The sequence below is a fragment of the Balearica regulorum genome, chromosome 13 (assembly GCF_011004875.1).
Source record: "Balearica regulorum gibbericeps isolate bBalReg1 chromosome 13, bBalReg1.pri, whole genome shotgun sequence".
Classification (NCBI taxonomy): domain Eukaryota; kingdom Metazoa; phylum Chordata; class Aves; order Gruiformes; family Gruidae; genus Balearica; species Balearica regulorum.
In genome coordinates this window covers 1352407-1372653 of record NC_046196.1, presented here as the reverse complement: position 1 = coordinate 1372653, position 20247 = coordinate 1352407, and the positions used below count along the sequence as shown (strand labels likewise).

Below are 20247 nucleotides of genomic sequence, written 5' to 3'. Positions count from 1 at the left end.
TGTCTCCCCTGGGCCCTCTTTTTGTCAGGGCTTAAATGAAAAAACCCAACCTTTCTACAAGTGAACATTTAGATGGTTTTGTTTAATTTAATACGAGGTTTTTTAGGAGAATTTTGTAGCTCTTTGGTATTCATACTTATTGCTAATTGTTTGTAAATCTATTTATTTTTTAACCTGCGGGGTTTGTTTTGTTTTGTTGGGGTTTTTTTTTTTCATATTTTTGGAAAAGTCCTGTTTTTATATCCTGATGGATTTGTCAAAATAAAGACTTGCACAGAGAAAGGGTGGTGTGTGCGGAGGACAGCCCGGGCTCGGAGGAGCTCCCTGCTCCCCCCAGGACCCACCTCACCTGGGCTGGCAGCCGGGTTTGTGCCCCAGAGCTGGGCAGCTCTCAGCAAAACAGTCAGTACGGGGGAAACAAGTGACCCGGGAAGGGCTCTGGGTGCCCAGACACGGGACCCAGCACCCCAGGGTGCCCCGGGAGCTCTCCGCCTCCGGTAGGGATGAGACCAGGGCCAGTCTTGGATCTTCCCCGAGCCCCGGCCGCAGCGCCCGGGACTGCCTGGCAGCAGAGCGGAGCTCACGGCCGCTGGCCCGAGTCCTCACGCTTTCTTGGGCACGTTGGTGATGATGGGCTTGGGGCGGGTTTTGAAGAGGAGCTTGGTTTTGATGAGGGCGGTGACGGCGTAGCGGGCGTGCGGCCCCGTGGGGCTGGGTTCACCGGCTTCCCGCTTCACCAGGACGGCGAAGGGCTTCTCCAGCTGCACCACCTTCCCGTAGAGGATGTGGTGGCCCACGATGAGCACGGGGACGCCCTGGGGAGAGAGAGAGAGAGGCGGAGGGAGAGGGCAAAGGGTGAGAGCTGCCGGGAGCGTCCCGGGGCGACGCGGCGCGGGCTGCCTCACCTCCCGGGTGTAGTGCAGGTCTCCCAGGAGGCTCCCTGCCAGCCCGTCGCTCTGCCGGGGCTCGACCTCGCCCTGCAGCTCCACCAGCACCCACTGCGCCAGGCCGCCAGCACCCCCGCTGCGGGCGAGAGAGACACCTGCACCCAGCGGCTCCGACCCCCCGGGGCCGGGCGCAGGATCCGTGTGTCCCCCCCCGGGGCCGTGCAGCCCGCGGTGGCCTCACCTGGAGATGACGATCTGCACCATGCTCCGGGCGCTGCAAAGTACCGGCACCGACACGGTCAGCGCGGAGAGGGGGGAGCCCCCGGGCCCTTCCCCGGTACCCCCGGGCCCCTCACGCCCAGAGCCCCCCCCACCGATCGGGCTCTGGTGCCCTCCAGCGGCCCCGGGGCTGCGGGGCCGGGCCGGGCCCCTTCTCCCGCCTGGCCCCGGCCCCCGTCACGGCCCCGGCCCGCTGTGCTGTGCTGTGCTGTGCTGTGCCGCCCCGGCCCGGCCCCGCTCTCCCCTCACCCCCGCCCGGGTCGGAGCCGCCTCCCGGTAGCGCCCGAATCTCCCGCCGCGCCGCGCTTCTGCTTCCGGGACACCCCCCCGCCCCTACCGGGGGGGGGAACCACTTCCGGTTCCGGGTGCGCCGCGCGCACGTGGGGGTTGCGCGGGGCGGAGCGGGGCCGGGGCCGATGGGGGAGTTCGAGGTGCACCGGGTGCGGTTCTTCGGCCTGGTGCCGGCCGGCGTGCGCTGCCTGGCCTGTCAGCCCCGGGGCGGCCGCCTGGCCCTGGCCCGCACCGACGGCGCCGTCGAGGTGTACAACTTCGCCGCCAACTACTTCCAGGAGAAGGTGAGGGCACCGGGCCGGGCCGCGGGCCGTGACGGGCCGTGACGGGGCTGTGACGGGGCTGTCCCTCCCCCAGGTCATCCCGGGGAACGAGGCCCGCTCGGTGGAGGCGCTGTGCTGGGCGGCGGGAGACCGGCTCTTCGGGGCGGGCCTCGGCGGGGACATCACCGAGTACGACCTGGCCCGGCTGTGCGCGGCCCGCCCCGTCGATGGCTGCGGGGGGCCCATCTGGAGCATGGCGGCCAACAGCACCGGCACGCAGCTGGCGGTGAGGGCCACCGGGACCTGGGGGGGGGGGGGGGGGGGCTCTCCCGGTCCCCTACCGGGGCCGGTCTGGCCGGGGCAGCGGCGGCGGGGGGAGAGGGACCGGGTGGCCCGCTGGGGGCTGACCCGGCCCTCCCGCAGATCGGCTGCGAGGACGGCTCCGTTAAGCTCTTCCAAGTGGTGCCCGGGGGGATCCAGTTCGAGCGGAACCTGGACAGGCGGAAAGGTGAGTCCGGGCGCCGCACCGGCATCGCCCCTCCGTCCTTCCCGTCCCTGTTGGCCGCCCGGTCCCGGTGACCGAGGGGCTGCGGGTTCGCGGGGTCACGTCTGGAGCTGCCTTCCCCACAGGCCGCATCCTGTGTCTCTCCTGGCACCCATCGGACGCTCACATAGCGGCCGGCTCCATCGATATCCTCCGCGTGTTCGACGTCTGTTCAGGTAACTCGCGCCCCAAGGGGGCAGCCCGGCCTGTCCCCCGTCCCCTGCCCCGGGGACCGTCAGCACCGGCACCCCCCCGTGCCTTCCAGGGTCCCCTTCCGCCCCCAACCGTCCTTCCCGCATCTCAGGCCGAACCATGCAGAGGATCATGGTGAACTACCACGTGCAGAAGGTGAAGCGCGAGTGCATCGTGTGGAGCATCGCCTTCCTCTCCAGCGGCACCGTCGTCACCTCGGACTCCTTCGGGAGGGTGCAGTTCTGGGACTGGGAGCGAGGGACGCTGCTGGAGTCCCACACCGTCAGCACCTCGGCCGTCCTCTCGCTGGCCGTGTCGGAGGTAGGCGGCTCCCCCCGTGTCCCCCACGCAGTTGGGGGCCCATCTCGGCTCCTCCACGCTGGGCCGGAGCTGCCCGGTCCCTGTCTGCCTCCCGGTGCTGCCCTCTTGTTCTGCACCCGCAAACCCCGGCCCCGTTTCTCTCACCAGAAAGAGGACAGCATCATCGTGGGCACCTCCACCGGGGCCACCTACCAGTTTCAGCTGCTGCCGGTGAAGATGGGCAGCCTGGAGAAGCGCTGGGTGCGGACGAAGCCCTTCCAGCATCACACCCACGACGTGCGAGCTGTGGCGCACAGCTCCACGGCTCTCATCTCCGGGGGTAGGCCTGCCTGCGGCCGTGAGGAGGGCTTGGGTCTCTCCCCCCGGTACCGGTTCGGCTGATCTCTGCTTGGCTTCCAGGCCTGGACGCCCAGCTGGTGATCCGCCCGCTGATGGAGAAGATGCAGAAGAAGGGCTACGACGCAGCGCTCCGCAAATTCACCTTTCCCCACGTGAGTGTCGCTCTGAGCGGGGTCTTGGGGCTGGCTCTTCCTGCGGGAGAAGGCTGGCCTTCCCTGCCCCGCTGGGTGCCTTCCCTGCCCCGCTGGGTGCCTTCCCTGCCCCGCTGGGTGCCTTCCCTGCCCCCGGCGTGTCTGAGGGCTCCTGCCGTGGAGTGGGCGAGTAGGTAGAAGTTGGCAAGCTCGTCTTGCTGGTCCTGCTGGGTCTCCGGCTCCCATCCCACGGGACCCAGTCCTTCCTCTCCCCCGCCCCGGAGTCTCTGGCACCCCAGGGTGTTTCGACGTTTCGGCTTTGGCCCAGCCCTTTCTCCCAGGCTGCGGGTTCCTGACAGTCTGCCCGTTTCTGCACGCAGCGACGCCTCGTCTCCTGTGCCAGGAAGGCCCGGCTGCTCCTGTTCCAGTTCTCCCAGCACCTGGAGCTCTGGAGACTTGGCTCCACCAACGAGACCGGTGAGTCGCACGGCGCAGCTCTCGGGTACAGACCCTGTGACTTCCCTCTCCACAGCCCTGCGCTGGCGTGACGGCTGTGGCCAGGGCGGCGTGTGCCCGGGCTGTGCAGCCGGTGTGAGGCTGCGCTCGTGCTCCCGGTGGAGCTGGGCCAGGCCCGGGGCGGGGTTCAGCCCCGGGGGGAGGTCGGGGAAGGGTCTGGGCTCTCCCTCAGGCGCTGCTCCCCGGGGATCCCCAGCTGCTCGACAGGACCCGCGTGGTTTCCCCACCGTCACTGACGCACCGCACGGTTTCTTGTTGTCCCAGGAAAGGATGGCGAGGTCCTTCCCTTGTGCCGCATGCCCGAGCACCTTGTGCAGCTCAAGAGCAAGGTAGGGCTGAGCCGGGGCCGGGGTCTGCCCTGGGGGCTGCCCTGCAGGACAGGGCTTGGCAGCCTCCGCTCTCCCTCCGACGGCAGAGCTGCGTGTGCCAGGCTGGCAAGGGGCCCCGCTCAGCACCTCTGCCTTTTCAGGGTCCGGAGCACATCTACTGCAGCTGCGTCTCACCCTGCGGCAGCTGGGTCGCCTACTCCACAGCCTCCCGCTTCCACCTCTACCGAGTGCAATACGAGGGCGACAGCATCAGCGTTAAGAAGGTGAGGAGTGTGACGGGGGGTCCGGGGGGCTGCCACGGGCTGCGTCGCTCACGGGGAGCGAGGGCGGCAGCGGGAGGTGGCTGCCAGCACTGCTTTCTCCCCCCCTTCAAGGTCCCCAAAGTGCCCAAGCTGCTGCTCCCGGCCTACCAGCTCCAGTTCTCTGCCGACTCCGGCAGCCTCTTCGTTGCCTCCGCTCGAGGCTCCGTCCACGTCCTGCAGCTGCTGGAGCCGGGGGGCTGCAAACTCCTGCACACGTTTCGGCCGCCCTCAGGTTCGGGCTGGTGGGGAGCCAGGGCGGGGTTGGGGAGGTGCTGGGGGTCCCTGGGCTCCGCGTCTCCCCCCTGCTGTGGGTGCGGGCCCAAGCGCACCCCCCTTTTCCTGTCCGGTGGTTTGTGGGTCCTTCCCCCCCGGCACCCTCTGCCCTGCCTTTGTGCCACTCTCGTGGCCTGAAGCACGTGGGGGAGCAGGGCACCCAGATCGACGGGGGGAACGTGGGTCTGGATGTCCCCCGGGGGTGGGTCTGGGGCTCCTTGCAGGCCTGAGTACCCACTACAGCCAGTGCGGGTGCTTCCGCAGGGTCCCCTGAGGCCGTTTACCTGCTGGCAGCGAGCGCAGACGGGCACTGGGTGGCCGCGGTCGGCGGGGACTGGGCAATCCACATCTACAACCTGAAATGCTTCAAGGTAGGAGCGGGTGCGGGAACGACCCCTGCTGCCCTCCTGCCCGGGGGGCCAGCTGACGGCGGGACCCTTCCCGGGAAGCGACCGCTGCGTCCCCGGAGCAGGGCTGGGGGCGGGCGCGTGGGAAGGGGGGGTGAGAGGCGCCCGGTTGCTCCGTCAGCGTGCTGTCCTCTCCTGCCTTGCAGCATCACTGCGCGGTGCCCGCGTACAGCTGCGCGGTGACGGCCCTCGCCATCCACCCCGTCACCAACAACCTCGTTATCGCCTACTCGGACCAGCAGGTAGGAGCTCTCCTGGTTGCAGCCCTCGTGGCTCTGGCCCCTTCCCCATGGCGCTCTCCTTGGCCTCGGGGCTTTCTGGTCGCACCGCTCGGCAGGAGAGCCGCAGCTCCGGCTGGCACAAGGACCCGGATGGCCTTCGCTGCCCACTGTGGCACGGCTGGAGCAGGGGCTGCCGGTGTGCCAGGGTGGTGCCAGGGTGACGCCGGGGAGGACCAGACCCCACAAACCACCCCCTGTTCCCTCTGCCGCCCCTCCAGCTGTTTGAGTTCAGCATCCCGGAGAAGCAGTACACGGCCTGGAGCCGCATGGTGCAGAACTGCGGGCTGCACAGGGTCTGGCTGGAGAGGGACTCACCCATCACCCACATCACCTTCAACCCCAAGAACCCCTCGCACATCCTGCTCCATGACATCTACATGTTCTGCGTCCTCGACAAGTCCCTGGTGAGCCTGTGTGCCCGGTCAGGAGGGCTGGGGTTGTCCCCAGGGCCTCTCCCTGTCCCGGCTGTCCCCGTCCCCGTGGTCGTGCCGAGGCGGCGGCGGCCCGGGCGGCACTGACACGTGCCACGCGCTCTCCTCGCAGCCCCTGCCAGACAACAGTGCCCTCCTGATGAACCAGAGCACCCTGAAGCAGCTCCCAGAGAACGCCAGGCAGCGGCAGCTCCACGCCTTCAAGATTTGCAAGAAGTTCCAGGTGGGTGATGGTGTGCTGGACGCGTGCCGTCTCAAGGAGGGGGTCCCCAGTCCCTGGCGCAGCACAGCCGCTTGCTGCGATCTCGCGGGCTCCGATTGCCCGGCAGCTCCTGCGGCACAGCCCCCAAACACTGCCCCTGGTTACGGCTAAGCCGGAGCCGGTAAACCGGGGCTGACACCACGCTCTTTCTCTCCTGCCCCGCAGCCCCTGCTCTTTGCGGATCTGCTGGACGAGAACTGCCTGGTGATGGTGGAGCGGCCCATCATGGACGTCAAAACCCAGCTACCGCTGCCCATCCAACAGAAGAAATTTGGCACCTGAGAGCAGAACGAGCTGCTCCGGCCGCAGAAACTGTGTGTGTTGCTTTCCTGGGAATAAACCCCGCTGTTCTGTATGGCTGCGGGCTCAGGGCTCGTTCTTGCCCCACGGGGCTACGTGGGCTCGGAGCGGTGGGTCGGGTTGGCGCTGGCCTCAGCCTAAAGATGCTGCCACCTTGTAGGGCTCCCCTGCCCGTGCTGGTGGTCCTCCCAGGGCTGCGGGGACAAAGCTGCAGCATGAAATCCCAGTTTTTAGCTTTTTTCTCCCCAAACTCCCCCTCCTTTGCACCCCCAAGGGACATCACCCCATCGCAGAGGGGCGGGCTCTGAGGGAGGAAGGGAAAATGCCGGGTCTAGGAACAGCTGCCCGCTCGGTCTGCCTAGAAACGAGATAGGCGAGCAAAGCGCGGCTTTGCTAAGCGGGGCTTTAGGCGGAGCCCGGGAAATGGAGAGCGGGGCGGGAAGTAAAGCACGGGGGCGTGGCTTCGCTGGCCCCTCCCTCCGCCCCGACCAATCTGCTGCGATTGGTCCCGCCGGAGGGAGGGGCGGGGCGTCCTAGCCCCGCCTCTCCCTCAACACACAGCCTACCGCAGCGCGCCATGCGGGCGGGGGGCGTGGCTCTGTGGCCACGCCCCCTCCGACAGGCCCCGCCTCTTCTCCCGGTGCGCGGCGGCGGCGGCGGCGGCGGCGGCATGGCCGTGTGGACCCGCGCCTGCAAAGCGGGGCTGCTGGAGCTGCTTCTGCGGGAACGTTGGGTGCGGGTAGCCGCTGAGTTAAGCGGCGAAGCGTTGAGCTTGACGGCGGAACCGGGAAGCGGCGAAGCGGCGGTGCTTAACGGCGTGGTTAACGGCAACGCGGAGGCGGCGCCCGGTTGCGTGCGGAGAGTGCGGGTGGTGAAGGCGGAGGCGGGAGGGCTCGGTATCAGCATCAAGGGAGGTCGGGAGAATCGTATGCCGGTGCTCATCTCACGTATCTTCCCGGGGCTGGCGGCGGAACGGAGCGGGGCGCTCCGTCTGGGCGACGCCATCCTTGCCGTTAACGGCGTCGATCTCCGGGATGCCACCCACGATCAAGCCGTCCAGGCGCTGAAGCGAGCCGGGAGGGAGGTCATCCTCGAAGGTACCGACTAACCCCCCACTGCGTCCCCCGGTTCTGGCCCCCGGTGCTCCCTCCCTCCCTCCTCTCCCGGGTGCCCCCCGCCCCGTTACCGGGTCCCACGACACCCCCCTGCCGTTGTCACCGGGCTCCCGGACCCCCCCTTGGGTCCCTTTTCCGGTTGCAGGACCCTTCCCCCCCCCCCCCCCGGTCACGGTACCCGTGTGTCCCCCAAAGCCCCCGGTACCGGGGGTGTCCCTGCCTGGCATGGGGACGGGGACAGGGGCGTCCCCTCCCCAGCCGGGCTGCTCCTGCTTGTGGCGGGACGGGGACCCCTCCCCGCTGGGGACAAGGACCCCCCCGGGTCAGAGCTGGGGTCCCCTGCTGTGGCATCCCCCCAGGACAGAGTGTCCCCCGTGGCAGCTCTGGGGACGGAGCCCCCCGGGGTGGGAGCTGGTGTCCCCCGAGTGCCCGGGGAGGGCCGGGCTCCCCGGGGTGGGTTTGGGGTCTGCCCGTGTCCCCCGTGGGCTCCGTGTCCCCCGTGGGCTCCGTGTCCCCCGTGGGCTCCGTGACCCCATGGGCTCCGTGGGCTCCATGTCCCCGTGTCCCCCGTGGGCTCCGTGTCCCCGTGGGCTCCGTGTCCCCGTGGGCTCCGTGCCCGCAGTGCAGCCGGCTCGGGCTGGCCCGGTGGAGCCACCGGCTCCTGCCTGACCTGTTCCCGGCAGCCCGACAAGCTCGGGCAGGACCCGCCTGGCCCGGCAGCGTGCGGTACGGGGCTTGTGCCGTGGGGCGCCGCGCCACGGGCAGCGGGTAGGGCTCGAGCTCCCCGCGCTGTGAGCAGGGGCGGCCTGTGCCAGGTCACGGCGTGGCGTGTGCCGTCCTGGCGAGGCCGTCTGTCCGCCGGTGCACGGGGCTGCTCCGTGAACGCGGCACCCAATGGGTCGCCTGTGCCCGGCTGGGCTGAGCTGACGCCGGTGGCGGGTGTTCCCACTCGCCTGCCTGCTCCCGGCACGCTGCGTCGGCACGAGGGCGGGCGGGTGGGCTCCTTGGCATGGCCGCACCCGGCACGGCGTGGCTCTGTGCAGCTCGGCCACGGCTGGGGGGCTGCGGGGACAAGATGGAGCTGCGGCGTTGGGCTCGGGGCTTAAACGCCCCACGGGGCTGGCGGGTTGGAGGCAGTGAGAGTCCCCACGGGACCCCGTGCCGGATTTGCCATCTCCCCTCCCGTGTCCTTCCCCTGCTCCCGTCTCACACCGCCCGGCCGTTTGATCCTCTCCCACAGGAGCTCCGGCCCCGTGGCCTGTTTGTCCCTCGCTTCCGCCACGGGCACGGGCGCCGCGGCAGCTGCCCCTTCCCTTCCCGCCGGGGCCGCGACTCTGCTCGTCCGACGGCTGCGGCTGCCCCACGGCCCGGAGGGACCATCCGGCGGCTGGCCGGCACCTGCCGGCCCCGGAGAGGAGCTGGGGAAGGCCTCGGCTGCGCCATCCCGCCCCGTCCCTCCTCGCCAGCCCCTGGAGGAGCGGCTGCGCCGGCAGGCAGGGCTCGCGGGCCGGTGGCAGAGCGTGGGGGCACCAGCCCTGCGCCGGTACCGCGGTGGGGCGTGGCGGCCCCTTGTCCTGGGCGCTGGGTTTTGGCACAGGGGACCCACGCCGGGCGCCTTCCTCCCATGGGCCCACGGCACGCTCCGGCACGCTGGGGGAAGGGAGCCCTTCCGCCTCTCTGGGTGAGCTGCGGGCAGAGCTGCCGGCCGGCGGGCAGGCCTGGTGGCCGGCAAAGGGGAAGGCTGGTTGCAAGAGCCGACCCACGTGCAAACGTGGGGAAACCTCTGTGGTATCCCCCCTCTGGGTGGGGGCACCGGCGGCAGGAAGGGGCTCCGGGCCCGAGGATGGACCGATGCCACCCAGCAGCGCGCCGAGGCTCAGCCCTGGTGGGACCGGTGCTAACCCGACATTGCCGTGCAGCCAGAGCAGCCGCCTTCCTGCAGCAGGTCGGGCGAGGGGTGCAGGCGATGGCCGCGTTTCCTTTGCGGTGAGCACGTAGGCGTGGCGGCAGCGGCTGTGCTGGGGCAGCGGCTGTGCCGGGGCAGCTACGCGCCGGCCACCGGCTCACCAGAAGCAGAGGGGGTGGTTGCAGGTGCCGCCGATCTGGTGCCGGTTTTGCGCCCGCTGGGACGAGGTGCTCTGTGCTCCTGCCCGCGCCACGGGTGGTTCCCCGAAAGCAGGGAGCTGGTTCTGCCGCCGTCCTCGATGGCAGGCGTGGTCTCACACATCTGCTCGGTGCCGGGGCGCGCTTCCTGCGGCGGCCGAGCTGGCCCAGCCTGGCAGCGGCTGCCTGCTGGTCCTAGCTGCCACGGGCCACCAGCGTGGCCACGGCCCCGCCGAGCCCACGGTGCTCAGGGTCCCGCACCGCTGGCTGCCCGGCTCGGCCTCTCGCTCTCCCGGCTCCGCGGGGGCTCTCGGCAAGCCAGGCCTTCGGGAAGGCGACGGCTGTGCCCCGGCGGAGGTCGGCACTGGCACCGTGGGCTGGAGCCCTTCTGGGGGCCGGCTGGAGGGCACCGGGCTCCCGGCCGGTGCTGGAGGCAGCTGCCCACATCTGGCAAACAGCTGCCGAGCGGCCCCGTGGTGGGAGCTGCTGCCCTGCGGCGCTGCCCTGCCCTGCCCGGCCCGGCAGCGGGATTAGGGGTGCGCGGGGATGGCGGTAATCCCGGGATCAGCGCGGCGGGAGGCTAATATTAACTCGTTTGCTGCCCGCAGCAAGGACAAGTGCCTCGTGGCAGCATGTCCCACCCCGCCGCGCTGCTCGGCTCAGCAAATCCGGCAGGAGGGCGGGGGGCCGGGCTGCCCGCTCCCCATCCCTGCCGACATCTCCCTGCCCACGCCGCAGGCAGGCATCAGCCCCCGCAGCGGGGGGATTTGCAGCAGGCGAGCCCCGGGCGCCTGCCCACGGGACCGCAGGGTCCGGCAGCAGCGTGAGCGGCCGAGAGTGGGCCCCGGGCCCCGCCACCATCGTCGCTCCCGCTCCGGCAAAGCGCTGGTGGGCTGGGTGGCCCGGCTGCGGTGGGGTGTTCCCTGTCCCCGAGCGGTGGGGAGCGTCACTTCACGGCGGATTCCAGCTTATTTGCTTTATTTTGTTTGTTTTTAACTCCCCGCTGCCCAGGGGTGGGGACGTTGCTGTTCCCGGCACGTTCTTCCTTTGGGGACGGGCTGCTGGGGCTCGGCGCAGGCAGGCCGCTCTCTCACGGCGTGCGTGCCGGCACCGTGCCGGCCGGGAAGCTGTGTCCGGGGGGGGCATGGTGGGCGGGGGTCCAGCGCCGGCTGCAGGCGCCGCGTCCCAGACCGCTGTCAGCACTCGCTCACGGCTTTCCTGCCTGGCCGAGCGTGCCGTCCCGCGGCCTCATCCCCGCTCTGGCAGGCAGCTCGGCTGACGCTCCGTGACACGGTGAAGGCGTTGGCTTTCCCTGAGCGTGGTGGCTGGCGCAGCCGTTGGCGCTGGTGAGCCCGTGGTGGCACCGTGGGCCGGGTGAGCCGGGCTGCCCCGCTCCCGCTCGCCCCGTCCGGAGTTGGGGTGGGCTCCAGGGTGCCGGTGCCTTGCCCAGGGCTCTGCTGCGGCTAGGCCGGGTGGTGCTCGGGGAGGGACGGTGCCGGGGGAATAGGAGCCAGCGCCTCCTTCCTTCCTGCCCGGCCTGGAGAGGAGCGTGGAGCCGGGATGTCCTGGCTGCAAACCCTCCTCCTCCTCCTCGTCCTGCCGGGAGCGGAGGCAGGCTGTCGGCAGGCTGCCGGCAGGCGTGAGCGGCAGCATGGGGTCAGGCCGCCGTCAGCGCCCGCGGCGCTGGAAACTTGGCCGGTGCTGCTCTTGCGGCGCGGCGGCCCGGGCGGGTCAGGATGGGCTGCAGCCTGACCTCCTGCCCGGCCCCATTGTGCCGCGCCGCCTTCCCTTTCCTACGCCCGCGCCGGCAACGGGGATGAGCCGCCGGCGCCTGTCCCCGGGGCTGGCCGAGACCCCGTGCGTGCCGGGGAGGGGGGGGACAAGCCCCCCCCGCGGTCAGAGCGTCCCCAGGGCGCGGGGCTGTGGCGCGGGGGTGCAGGACCCCTGCCCGGCCCTAACGTGTCCCCGCCGCTCCCCCCCAGTGAAGTTCATGCGGGAGGTGACCCCCTACATCAAGAAGCCCTCGCTGGTGTCGGACCTGCCGTGGGAGGGGGCTGCCCCGCAGTCGCCCAGCCTGAGCGGCAGCGAGGACTCGGGCTCCCCCCAGCACCAGGGGCCCCGCGACCGCAAGGTGATCCCCCTGAAGATGTGCTTCGCCGCCCGGAACCTCAGCATGCCCGACCTGGAGAACAGGTGAGCGCAGGGGCTCCCCCGAGCCCGGTGGTTGCCGCTGTGTGTCCCCCTCCCTGCGGACCCCCCCGCCCCCGAACCCCAGGACAGGGCTGGGGGCTGGCCCTCGCCGCAGCCATGACCTCCTGCTTCCCCCGCCGAGCCGGGAAAGGAAGTTCCAGGGGTTTTGGCTGGGGCCGGGGGTGTGCCGTGCCCTCCCCAGCCCCCCGGGGCGGCCGGCAGCCTCCCCTGCCCGTGGAAAGGGGGGCCCTGGAAATTCCCCCCCCCCCCGGCTCTGCCTGCCAGCGGGGCTGGCACCGGGCTGTGCTGGCAGCTCCCTGGCACGGCCGAAACCCCAAACCAGCGTGGCCGGTTTGTGGGGCTGGGCACGGGCAGCGGCACGCTCAGCCGGGCGCCGTCGCCGCCGTCCCACCCAGCGCCGCGTCCCCTCGCAGGCTGATCGAGCTGCACTCGCCGGACAGCAGGAACACCCTGATCCTGCGCTGCAAGGACACGGCGACGGCGCACTCCTGGTTCACGGCCCTGCACGCCAACATCGCCGCCCTGCTCCCCCAGGTCCTGGCCGAGCTCAACGCCATGCTGGGCACCGGCGGTGCCGCGGCCGGCGGCAGGGAGGTGAAGCACATCGCCTGGCTGGCTGAGCAGGTGCGCGCTGCCGGGGCCGTCCCGGTTCCCGGGGCTGTGCCAAAAGCGCCGCTCTGGGGACAGGCGCTGCCCGGTGCCGTCCCTGGGGACGGCGGCGCCGACGGGGCTGTGGTTGCGGCTGCCGGAGAGCCCTGCCACCGGCCCGGGCGCTGGGCTCTGCCATCCTGGCGGCTCCCGGCCGGCCCCGGTGAAGGCAGCGCTTCCCGTGCCCTCAGCCCCCTCCCGCCGGCATTTCCCGGTGAAGCCGCTCGTCACCCCCTCCCTCGCCCTTCAGCCAATTCCCCGCCCGAGCTCAGGGTCAGCCCGGCCGCGGGTGCAGGGAGCGGGGTGCCCGGGGAGCGGTCGGTGCCCGCAGCCCCCGGTGCCCCTCACCGTCTCTTCCAGGCGCGCCTGGATGGAGGGCGGCAGCAGTGGCGGCCGGTCCTCATGGCGGTGACGGAGAAGGACCTGCTGCTGTACGATGGCATGCCCTGGACCAGGGACGCCTGGGCCTCCCCCTGCCACAGCTACCCGCTGGTGGCTACCAGGTGGGCTTGGGGGGCTGGATCCTCCGGTGACCGGTGCCCTCGGCCGCATCCAGCTCCTCCGCTTGTCCCTTTCCGGTCCTGTGCCTCCTGCCGGAGGGTGGGATGGGAGGGAGACCCCGAAACGCCGATGGGCACGGAGCGGTGCGGTGCTGGCTGTGCTGTCACGCCCCTGACCCCCCTCCATCCGTTCTCCCCCCCCTCCAGGCTGGTCCACTCGGGCTCAGGCCGCCGCTCGCCCGCCCTGGGCTCGGAGCTCACCTTCGCCACGCGGACGGGCTCTCGCCAGGGCGTGGAGATGCACGTCTTCCGCGTGGAGACCCACCGGGACCTCTCCTCCTGGACACGCGTCCTCGTCCAGGGCTGCCACGCCGCCGCCGAGCTGATCAAGGAGGTGTCTGTGGGTGAGTGCTGCGTTGGGGGGGACACGCACCCCGGGGCTCCCCCCTTCCCTGCTTGGGCTCTGCGGGGGGGTCAGCGGGGCCAGGGCGCAGCGGGACCTGGGGGGCCGGGCAGGGACCTCCGCTCCGTGGCTCTGGCAGGCGGCGGAGCGGGCAGCGGGGGCTGAGGCCTGCCCGTGCCCGCAGGCTGCACGCTGGGCGGGCAGGAGGTGCAGCTCTGCATCCACTACGAGGGGGGCTTCACCATCTGCCGGGAGGAGGCGGGCGGCGGCGTCCTCTTCCGCTACCCCTACGAGAAGCTGAAGATGTCGGCGGACGACGGCATCCGGACCCTCTACCTGGACTTCGGGGGCCCCGAGGGGGAGCTGGTGAGGAGGGGGCTCACCCCGTGGTTTGGGGGTCTTCCCCCCCCCGGGGGTGGCTCCTGCTTCCCCCCCCGCAGCGTCACGGCTGCCTGGATGCGCCGGGTACCCCTGGTTGGGAGCCCCGGCTGCGAGACCCCCGGTGCCCCCCGCGGGGTTTGGGGGTGCCAGTGCGGGGGCTGACGCCGTTCTCCATCTCCCCCCCCCCCAGGCGCTGGACCTGCACTCCTGCCCCAAGCCCATCGTCTTCATCCTGCACACCTTCCTCTCGGCCAAAGTCACCCGCATGGGGCTGCTGGCGTAGGCGGCCCTGGCCCCCGCCCGCCTCCCCCCACCACACACCAGCCGGGGAAAGTGGGGGGGCTCCCCCCGGCCCCCCCCGCCCCACCAGTGCCTTGCTGGGGCCAGGACTCGCCGCCCTGAGAGCTGCCGGGGACGTGGCAGGGTGGCCGCCCCGGGGGGGCTGAGCCGCTCCTGCTCTGCGCCGGCCGGCCGGGTCCCCCCCAGTGTGAGGGGGGCCGGGGCCCAGACACCAGCTTTAATCCCCCTGAAGCCATCGCTGATCTCACCGCCTGTGCCTTGGAGCGGGGCGAGCCTGGCCCCCCCCCGCCATTAGGGGACCCCCCAGCATCCCGTCCCCCCCGTGTTTGGGGGAGCCCAGCGCTCTCCCTGCCTTGGGGCTCTCCCCAGAGGGGGTCATGTTGTCCCCACATGGGACGGGCCCCCCCCCCCCCCATTGCTGCAGCATGGGGTCCCCTTGTCCCGCTCAGGGTGGGTGGGGGGTCACACGTTTGTCTTACTCGGGGTGCTCACGGGTACAAAAGGGTCTGCCCCGAGCCGCGGGCGCATGCTGGGGTGCAGGCAGGGCCCCCCCACTGCTGCCCCCGGGGGTGGGGCAGGGCAGCGAGCCCCCAAAGCCAGAAACCAGCCGTTGTGTCCCTGCGGCGCTGGGCAGAGGGGCGGGGGCTGCCGGGGCCCCCCCAGACGCCGCAGGCTGTGCCCCCTGCCCGGGCGCAGCGGTGGGGGTCCGGCCCCCCTGCTGCTGGGGGGGGGGGGGGGCTCGCAGGCCCCCGCGGGTTTGGGGCAGGACATGTAGATTGATGCACTTTCGCTTTTTGTACTTTCCCTCCCCGCCGGGGGGGGGGGGGGGGGCAGCTCCTGCACCCCAGGGTGCCGGGGGGACCCCAGTACAGCAGGAGTGGGACCCCCGGGCCCGCCCCCCCCCCCGGCTGAGGCCCCGTTCCCCCCGCCGCACTCCTCCGCACACTTTCTGCTTCCCGGGGGGCTGTGCAGGCCGGGGGGGGCCGGACCCCCAGCCCGGGGTCACGGCTCGCACACACGCACTACAGGGCGCCGCCCCCCCCCGTCTATTTTTGTATTCTTTGTAAATCGCTATTTATACCCCTTGCCTTGGCTGGCTGCTGGGGGGGCACGGGGGGCACGGGGGGGCACGGGGGGGCACGGGGGGACACGGGGGGACATGGGGGGACACGGGGGGGCACGGGGGGGCACGGGGGGCACGGGGGGGGCACGGCGGGCACGGGGGGCACGGGGGGGGCACGGCGGGGCACGGGGGGGCACGGGGGGGCACGGGGGGCACGGCGGGCACGGGGGGCACGGCGGGCACGGGGGGCACGGGGGGCACGGGGGTGCACGGCGGGCACGGGGGGGTACGGCGCGGCACGGGGGGCACGGGGGGGCTGGGGGTGACACCCGGTGCGTGTCTGCCGGGGGGGCAGCGCTGGGCCGCCCAGTACGAGTGAGACTGGGGCGGGGGGGGCTCGGGGGGCTCGTCGGTGGGTGCAGACACCCGCAGGGGGCTGGGGGGGGGGCAGCGACCGGCACCCACCCCCCCCCCCCGGCACAGCTGGGCCCGGGCCCCTCCGGCACCTGCGAGAGCACCCGGGGGGCGGGGGGGGCCGGGGGGGTGGGGGGGGGGTGTGGGGGGGGTGTGCGTGTGCGTGCGCACGTGTGGGGGGGTGTGGGTGTGTGTGCACACGGGTACACTGGGGGGGGGGGTGTGCACACAGCTGGGTTTGTGGGGCACACGGGGGGTGTAGGAACGTGTGTGCGCACACACACACACGTTTATAGGAATGCGCGCACACACACACACCCCCCCCCCCACCCACCCACCTCTGTGCGTGCGCGTGCCCCCCCGCGTGGCGGTGTCTGTAGGTGCCCACCCGCGTGCCGGGCGTGCCCGCGCGTGCCCTGCCGCATCCCGTGTCTGGGGGCGCGAGGAGGGGCGTGGCGCGGGGCGCGGCGCGGGGCGCGGGGCGGGAGGAGGGGGCGTGGCGCGGCATGGCCCCGCCCCGCGGTGCGGGTGCCGGCGGGTGCCGGCAGGGGGCGCTGGCGCGCACAGCCGCAGTCGCGGGCGGTCGCCGCCGCCGGGCCGGGCCGCGCCAGGAGCGGCGACACCGGGCGATGAGATGACAACGTCCACCCTGCAGGTACCGCGGGGGGGCTGCCGGAGCCGGGCCGCGGCCTGCGCCTCCCCCGACCCGGGCCCTGGCGGGGGGGGGGGTGTGTGTGTGTGTGTGTCTCCTCCCGCCCCGCTGCGAGGCCGCGCCGGGGAAAGGCCTCACCCTGCCCCGGTGCCGGCCGGGGAAAGGCCTCACCCTGCCCCGGTGCCAGGCCCCGCTGGGGCGGCCTCGTCCGGCCCCGTGCCCTGCCGGGGCGGTGGGACGGAAGGAGGGCCTCGTCCTGCCGGGCGCTGCGGACGGGACCCCCGCGGGCTGCCGCGCTGCGAGCAGGCCCGGCCCAGCCCGGCCCGGCCCCCTCGGGGGGTGGGGAAGGGCCTCTCCCGGCCCCGGTGCCGCTCCCCGGCTCACGGCCCCGCGCCCTCCCCCCCGCCAGAAGGCCATCGACCTGGTCACCAAAGCCACCGAGGAGGACAAGGCCAAGAACTACGAGGAGGCGCTGCGGCTGTACCAGCACGCCGTGGAGTACTTCCTGCACGCCATCAAATGTGAGACGGGGCCGGGGGGTGTGTGTGTGTGTGTGTCCCCCCGCTAACAAACAGCCCTGGGGGCTCCGGAGGGGCCCGCGGGGTCACTGGCCGTGGCACGGGGCCACGGGTGACGCTTGGGGGTCTCTGCAGATGAGGCTCACAGCGACAAGGCGAAGGAGAGCATCCGAGCCAAGTGCGTGCAGTACCTGGACCGGGCGGAGAAGCTGAAGGAGTACCTGCGCAGCAAGGACAAGCAGGGCAAGAAGCCGGTCAAAGAGTCCCAGAATGACAACAAGGGGTGCGTGGGGGTGCGAGGGGCCCCCCCCCCGGGTCTGACAGCGGAGCCGGCAGGACCCTGCTGCCACAGCGGGGCCGGTCCCGCTCCTGACCAACGTCCCCTCTCCCCAGGAGCGACAGTGACAGTGAGGGCGAGAACCCCGAGAAGAAGAAGCTGCAGGAGCAGCTGATGGGTGAGGGGCTGCGGTGGGCACGGTTGCGCTGGCTGGCTGCAGGATTCCCCAAGAGCTGCGGGGAGGGGGGGGGACAGGCTGTGAGACAGGGCCCAGGGGTGCTCCGTGGCGAGGGGCAGGGGGGTTGGCATGGGAGGGGGGGGCGGTGGTGGGGTGAGGTGGGATGGGGCCTTTGGCTCTCCCGGCTCTGGCTGACATCAGGAGCGCGGTGCCTGTCTCTGTGGGGCCGTGTGAGCAGAGCTGCCCCCCTGGCAGGTGCCATCATGATGGAGAAGCCCAACGTGCGGTGGAGTGACGTGGCTGGCCTGGAGGGAGCCAAGGAAGCCCTGAAGGAAGCCGTGATCCTGCCCATCAAGTTCCCGCACTTGTTTACCGGTGAGTGTCACAGCAGCACCACGGTGCTGCGGGGCGGTGGCAGGGGTGAGCGTGTACAGGGAGGTGACCCCGAGTTCCCGTGGCCCACGCGGATCCGGCCTGCGCAGGGAAGGGGGAGCTGTGAGGTTGGCTTCTGTTGCAGGGAAGCGCACGCCCTGGCGAGGGATCCTGCTCTTCGGGCCCCCCGGCACCGGCAAGTCCTACTTGGCCAAGGCCGTGGCCACCGAGGCCAACAACTCCACCTTCTTCTCCGTGTCCTCCTCGGACCTGATGTCGAAGTGGCTGGGAGAGAGCGAGAAGTAAGCTGGCAGCAGGGTTGCGTGACTGCTGCGGACTGGCTCCCGGCCTCCGCGCTGGCGTGGAGGAGCCACCAGCATCGGTGAACCCCCCCCCGCCATTAATGCAGATAACGGGTCCCGGGGGAGCACAGCCCTGCGGAGGCTCCACAGCCCGGGGACGGCCCTTCTCCCGCCATGGCACAGGGTTGCCGGGCTGGGCAGGAGCAGGAGGAGCCGGTGGTGCATGGGGCTGCTCGCCCCGGGGCTGCCACGGGCTCCGGGTGGTGCCGGCGCTGTGTCCCTGCTCAGGGACCCTGTCCCCTGCCTTTGTGCCCAGGCTGGTGAAGAACCTCTTTGAGCTGGCGAGGCAGCACAAGCCCTCCATCATCTTCATCGATGAGGTGGACTCGCTCTGTGGTTCCCGCAACGAGAATGAGAGCGAGGCGGCCCGGCGCATCAAGACGGAGTTCCTGGTGCAGATGCAGGGTGCGCGGCGCTTCCCGGCAGCACGAGCTGGCGCGGGAAGCGGGGAGGGGGGGCTGGGGCGAGGGGAGCAGGGTGGGGCAGGCCGGTGTGGGAGAAGCTGCCGGACGCCCGCGGCTCCCCGGGGATTGCTCTGAGCTGCCTGCTGTTTGCGCGGGCAGGTGTGGGGAACAGCAGCGATGGGATCCTGGTGCTGGGTGCCACCAACATCCCCTGGGTGCTGGACTCGGCCATCAGGAGAAGGTGAGCAGGACACGACTTCCCCTCCTGCTCCCAGACCTGCGGGGCCAGGGTCTGGCAGAGTCTGGCAGCGTGGGGCTCACCCCCCTGCCTCCTGCCTGCACTGCCCTCAGGTTCGAGAAGCGCATCTACATCCCGCTGCCCGAGGAGGCGGCCCGGGCCCAGATGTTCAAGCTGCACCTTGGCAACACCCCGCACTGCCTGACGGAGGCCAACATCCAGGAGCTGGCCCGCAAGACCGACGGCTACTCGGGGGCTGACATCAGCATCATCGTGCGGGATGCCCTGATGCAACCCGTCCGCAAGGTGCAGTCGGCCACCCACTTCAAGAAGGTGAGTGGGGGGCTGCTCACACACACACACACGCACGGGGAGGGGGGGTCCATGCCCCCAGGGAGGCCCCCACGGCTGGTGTTGGTGCCGCGGCCCCCTGTTCTGCCCGCGAGCGCCGTGCCGTCTGGCTCTGCCGCAGGTCCGCGGTCCCTCCCGCACCACCCCCGGCGCCTTCGTGGATGACCTCCTGACGCCGTGCTCGCCCGGTGACCCAGGCGCCACCGAGATGACCTGGATGGAGGTGCCCAGCGACAAGCTGATGGAGCCCATCGTCTGCATGGTGAGCGCGGCCGCCACGGCGGCACCGCGGGGCTGGGCAACTGTCCTGCCAGGGGAAGGCTGGCACCGGCACAGCAACGCCGCTTCCCAATCCTTCCTCCAGAGCAGCCGCCTCTCCCCTGGCCAAGGGCCAGGCTGTGACTCCTGCGGGTGGACACGGTTCCTCGCTCCCCAGGGGGGAATCCTGGAGCCCCCGGCGGGGTGCCGAGTCCCCCGGGCAGGGCTGGGTGCTGGGGAAGGGCCGGGCACCCCCTCCCTGTGCCACCCCTACGCCTGGTCTCAGCTGCCCACCCCGTCCCTGTGTTGCAGTCGGACATGCTGCGCTCGCTGGCCACCACCCGCCCCACCGTGAACGCTGACGATCTCCTCAAGGTGAAGAAATTCACGGAGGATTTTGGCCAGGAAGGTTAAAGGGGGGGGTGTGTGTGGGGGGGAGGGCGTGGGGCTGGGGCAGCCGTGCCAGCCAGGCCCCCGCCGTGTCCCCCCGCCATGCCGGCCGTGCCAAACAGGTTCATCTTCCGCTCACTACTCACCCCATCGCACTGCAGCACCCGGCACGGCGTGGGCAGCATGGCCCGGGGGAAGGGGGGGCTGACACTACGGGGTGGGGGGGGAAGGCCCGTGCATGGCCTGGGCAGCCGGGCGCTCCCCCTGGCCACGCCCCACTCTTCTTCCTGCTCTTTTTTTTTTATTTTTTAACTTAATGCTGCTTTGGGTTCTGTCTTGTTTATATGAAAATAAAAACAATCCAAAAGCTTCAGCTGGTGCCCAGCCCCTCCCTGAGGCTGTGACAGCAGTGGGGGACCCAGCCTGGCCCCCCCCAGCCCCGATACCGCACTGCTCCAGGGCTGAGGCCTCTGGCTCCGCCGCTGCCGCTCGCAGGCAGGAGGCCCCGGGCGCTGCTGCCCGTCCCCAGCTGGGGTGCGGGGCTGCCCGTGCTCTGGCCACCCCCGAGGTTTCTGCCTGGGGGGCTGCTTGGGGCTTTGCCCCCGCCCTGAGCCCCTGAAGGCTCCTGCCAGCCGGTGACCCCCCAACAGCCCCCGGCTCAGCCCTGCTGCCCCCCCATCCCTGTGCTGTGCTCAGCTCCTGGCCTCGGCTGCCGCCCTCCACCACAGCACCTCGCCCAGCACCCTCCCACCCTCTGCTGC

At 71.4% G+C, this 20247-nt stretch overlaps 4 protein-coding genes across 4 annotated transcripts; 3 read left to right on the top strand and 1 right to left on the bottom strand.

Annotated features, from left to right (window-relative positions):
* Positions 1-61: 61 nt before the first annotated feature.
* CHTF8 (chromosome transmission fidelity factor 8) lies at positions 62-1477 on the bottom strand. Its single transcript, XM_075765721.1, has 4 exons — positions 1416-1477; positions 1129-1161; positions 906-1023; positions 62-815 (listed from the first exon to the last, which is right to left on the bottom strand). The coding sequence occupies exons 2-4, from the start codon at positions 1149-1151 to the stop codon at positions 603-605; spliced, it is 354 nt and encodes a 117-aa protein (XP_075621836.1). The 5' UTR covers positions 1152-1161; positions 1416-1477; the 3' UTR covers positions 62-602.
* Positions 1478-1521: 44 nt separating this feature from the next.
* On the top strand, positions 1522-6405 carry UTP4 (UTP4 small subunit processome component). Its single transcript, XM_075765706.1, has 16 exons — positions 1522-1741; positions 1815-2006; positions 2144-2228; positions 2351-2440; positions 2569-2777; positions 2925-3096; positions 3177-3268; positions 3628-3724; positions 4028-4092; positions 4233-4355; positions 4467-4626; positions 4932-5038; positions 5221-5316; positions 5574-5759; positions 5899-6009; positions 6214-6405. The coding sequence occupies exons 1-16, from the start codon at positions 1583-1585 to the stop codon at positions 6328-6330; spliced, it is 2061 nt and encodes a 686-aa protein (XP_075621821.1). The 5' UTR covers positions 1522-1582; the 3' UTR covers positions 6331-6405.
* A 520-nt stretch (positions 6406-6925) lies between these two features.
* SNTB2 (syntrophin beta 2) lies at positions 6926-15089 on the top strand. The gene is made up of 7 exons (XM_075765583.1): positions 6926-7445; positions 11549-11759; positions 12191-12401; positions 12786-12928; positions 13133-13329; positions 13513-13694; positions 13900-15089. Exons 1-7 carry the CDS (start codon positions 6926-6928, stop codon positions 13990-13992), a joined length of 1557 nt encoding a protein of 518 aa, XP_075621698.1. The 3' UTR covers positions 13993-15089.
* Positions 15090-16012: 923 nt separating this feature from the next.
* On the top strand, positions 16013-19859 carry VPS4A (vacuolar protein sorting 4 homolog A). The gene is made up of 11 exons (XM_075765712.1): positions 16013-16141; positions 16548-16659; positions 16792-16939; positions 17050-17111; positions 17367-17486; positions 17629-17785; positions 18102-18250; positions 18409-18490; positions 18601-18820; positions 18960-19100; positions 19409-19859. Exons 1-11 carry the CDS (start codon positions 16121-16123, stop codon positions 19508-19510), a joined length of 1314 nt encoding a protein of 437 aa, XP_075621827.1. The 5' UTR covers positions 16013-16120; the 3' UTR covers positions 19511-19859.
* The last annotated feature ends 388 nt before the right edge of the window (positions 19860-20247 follow it).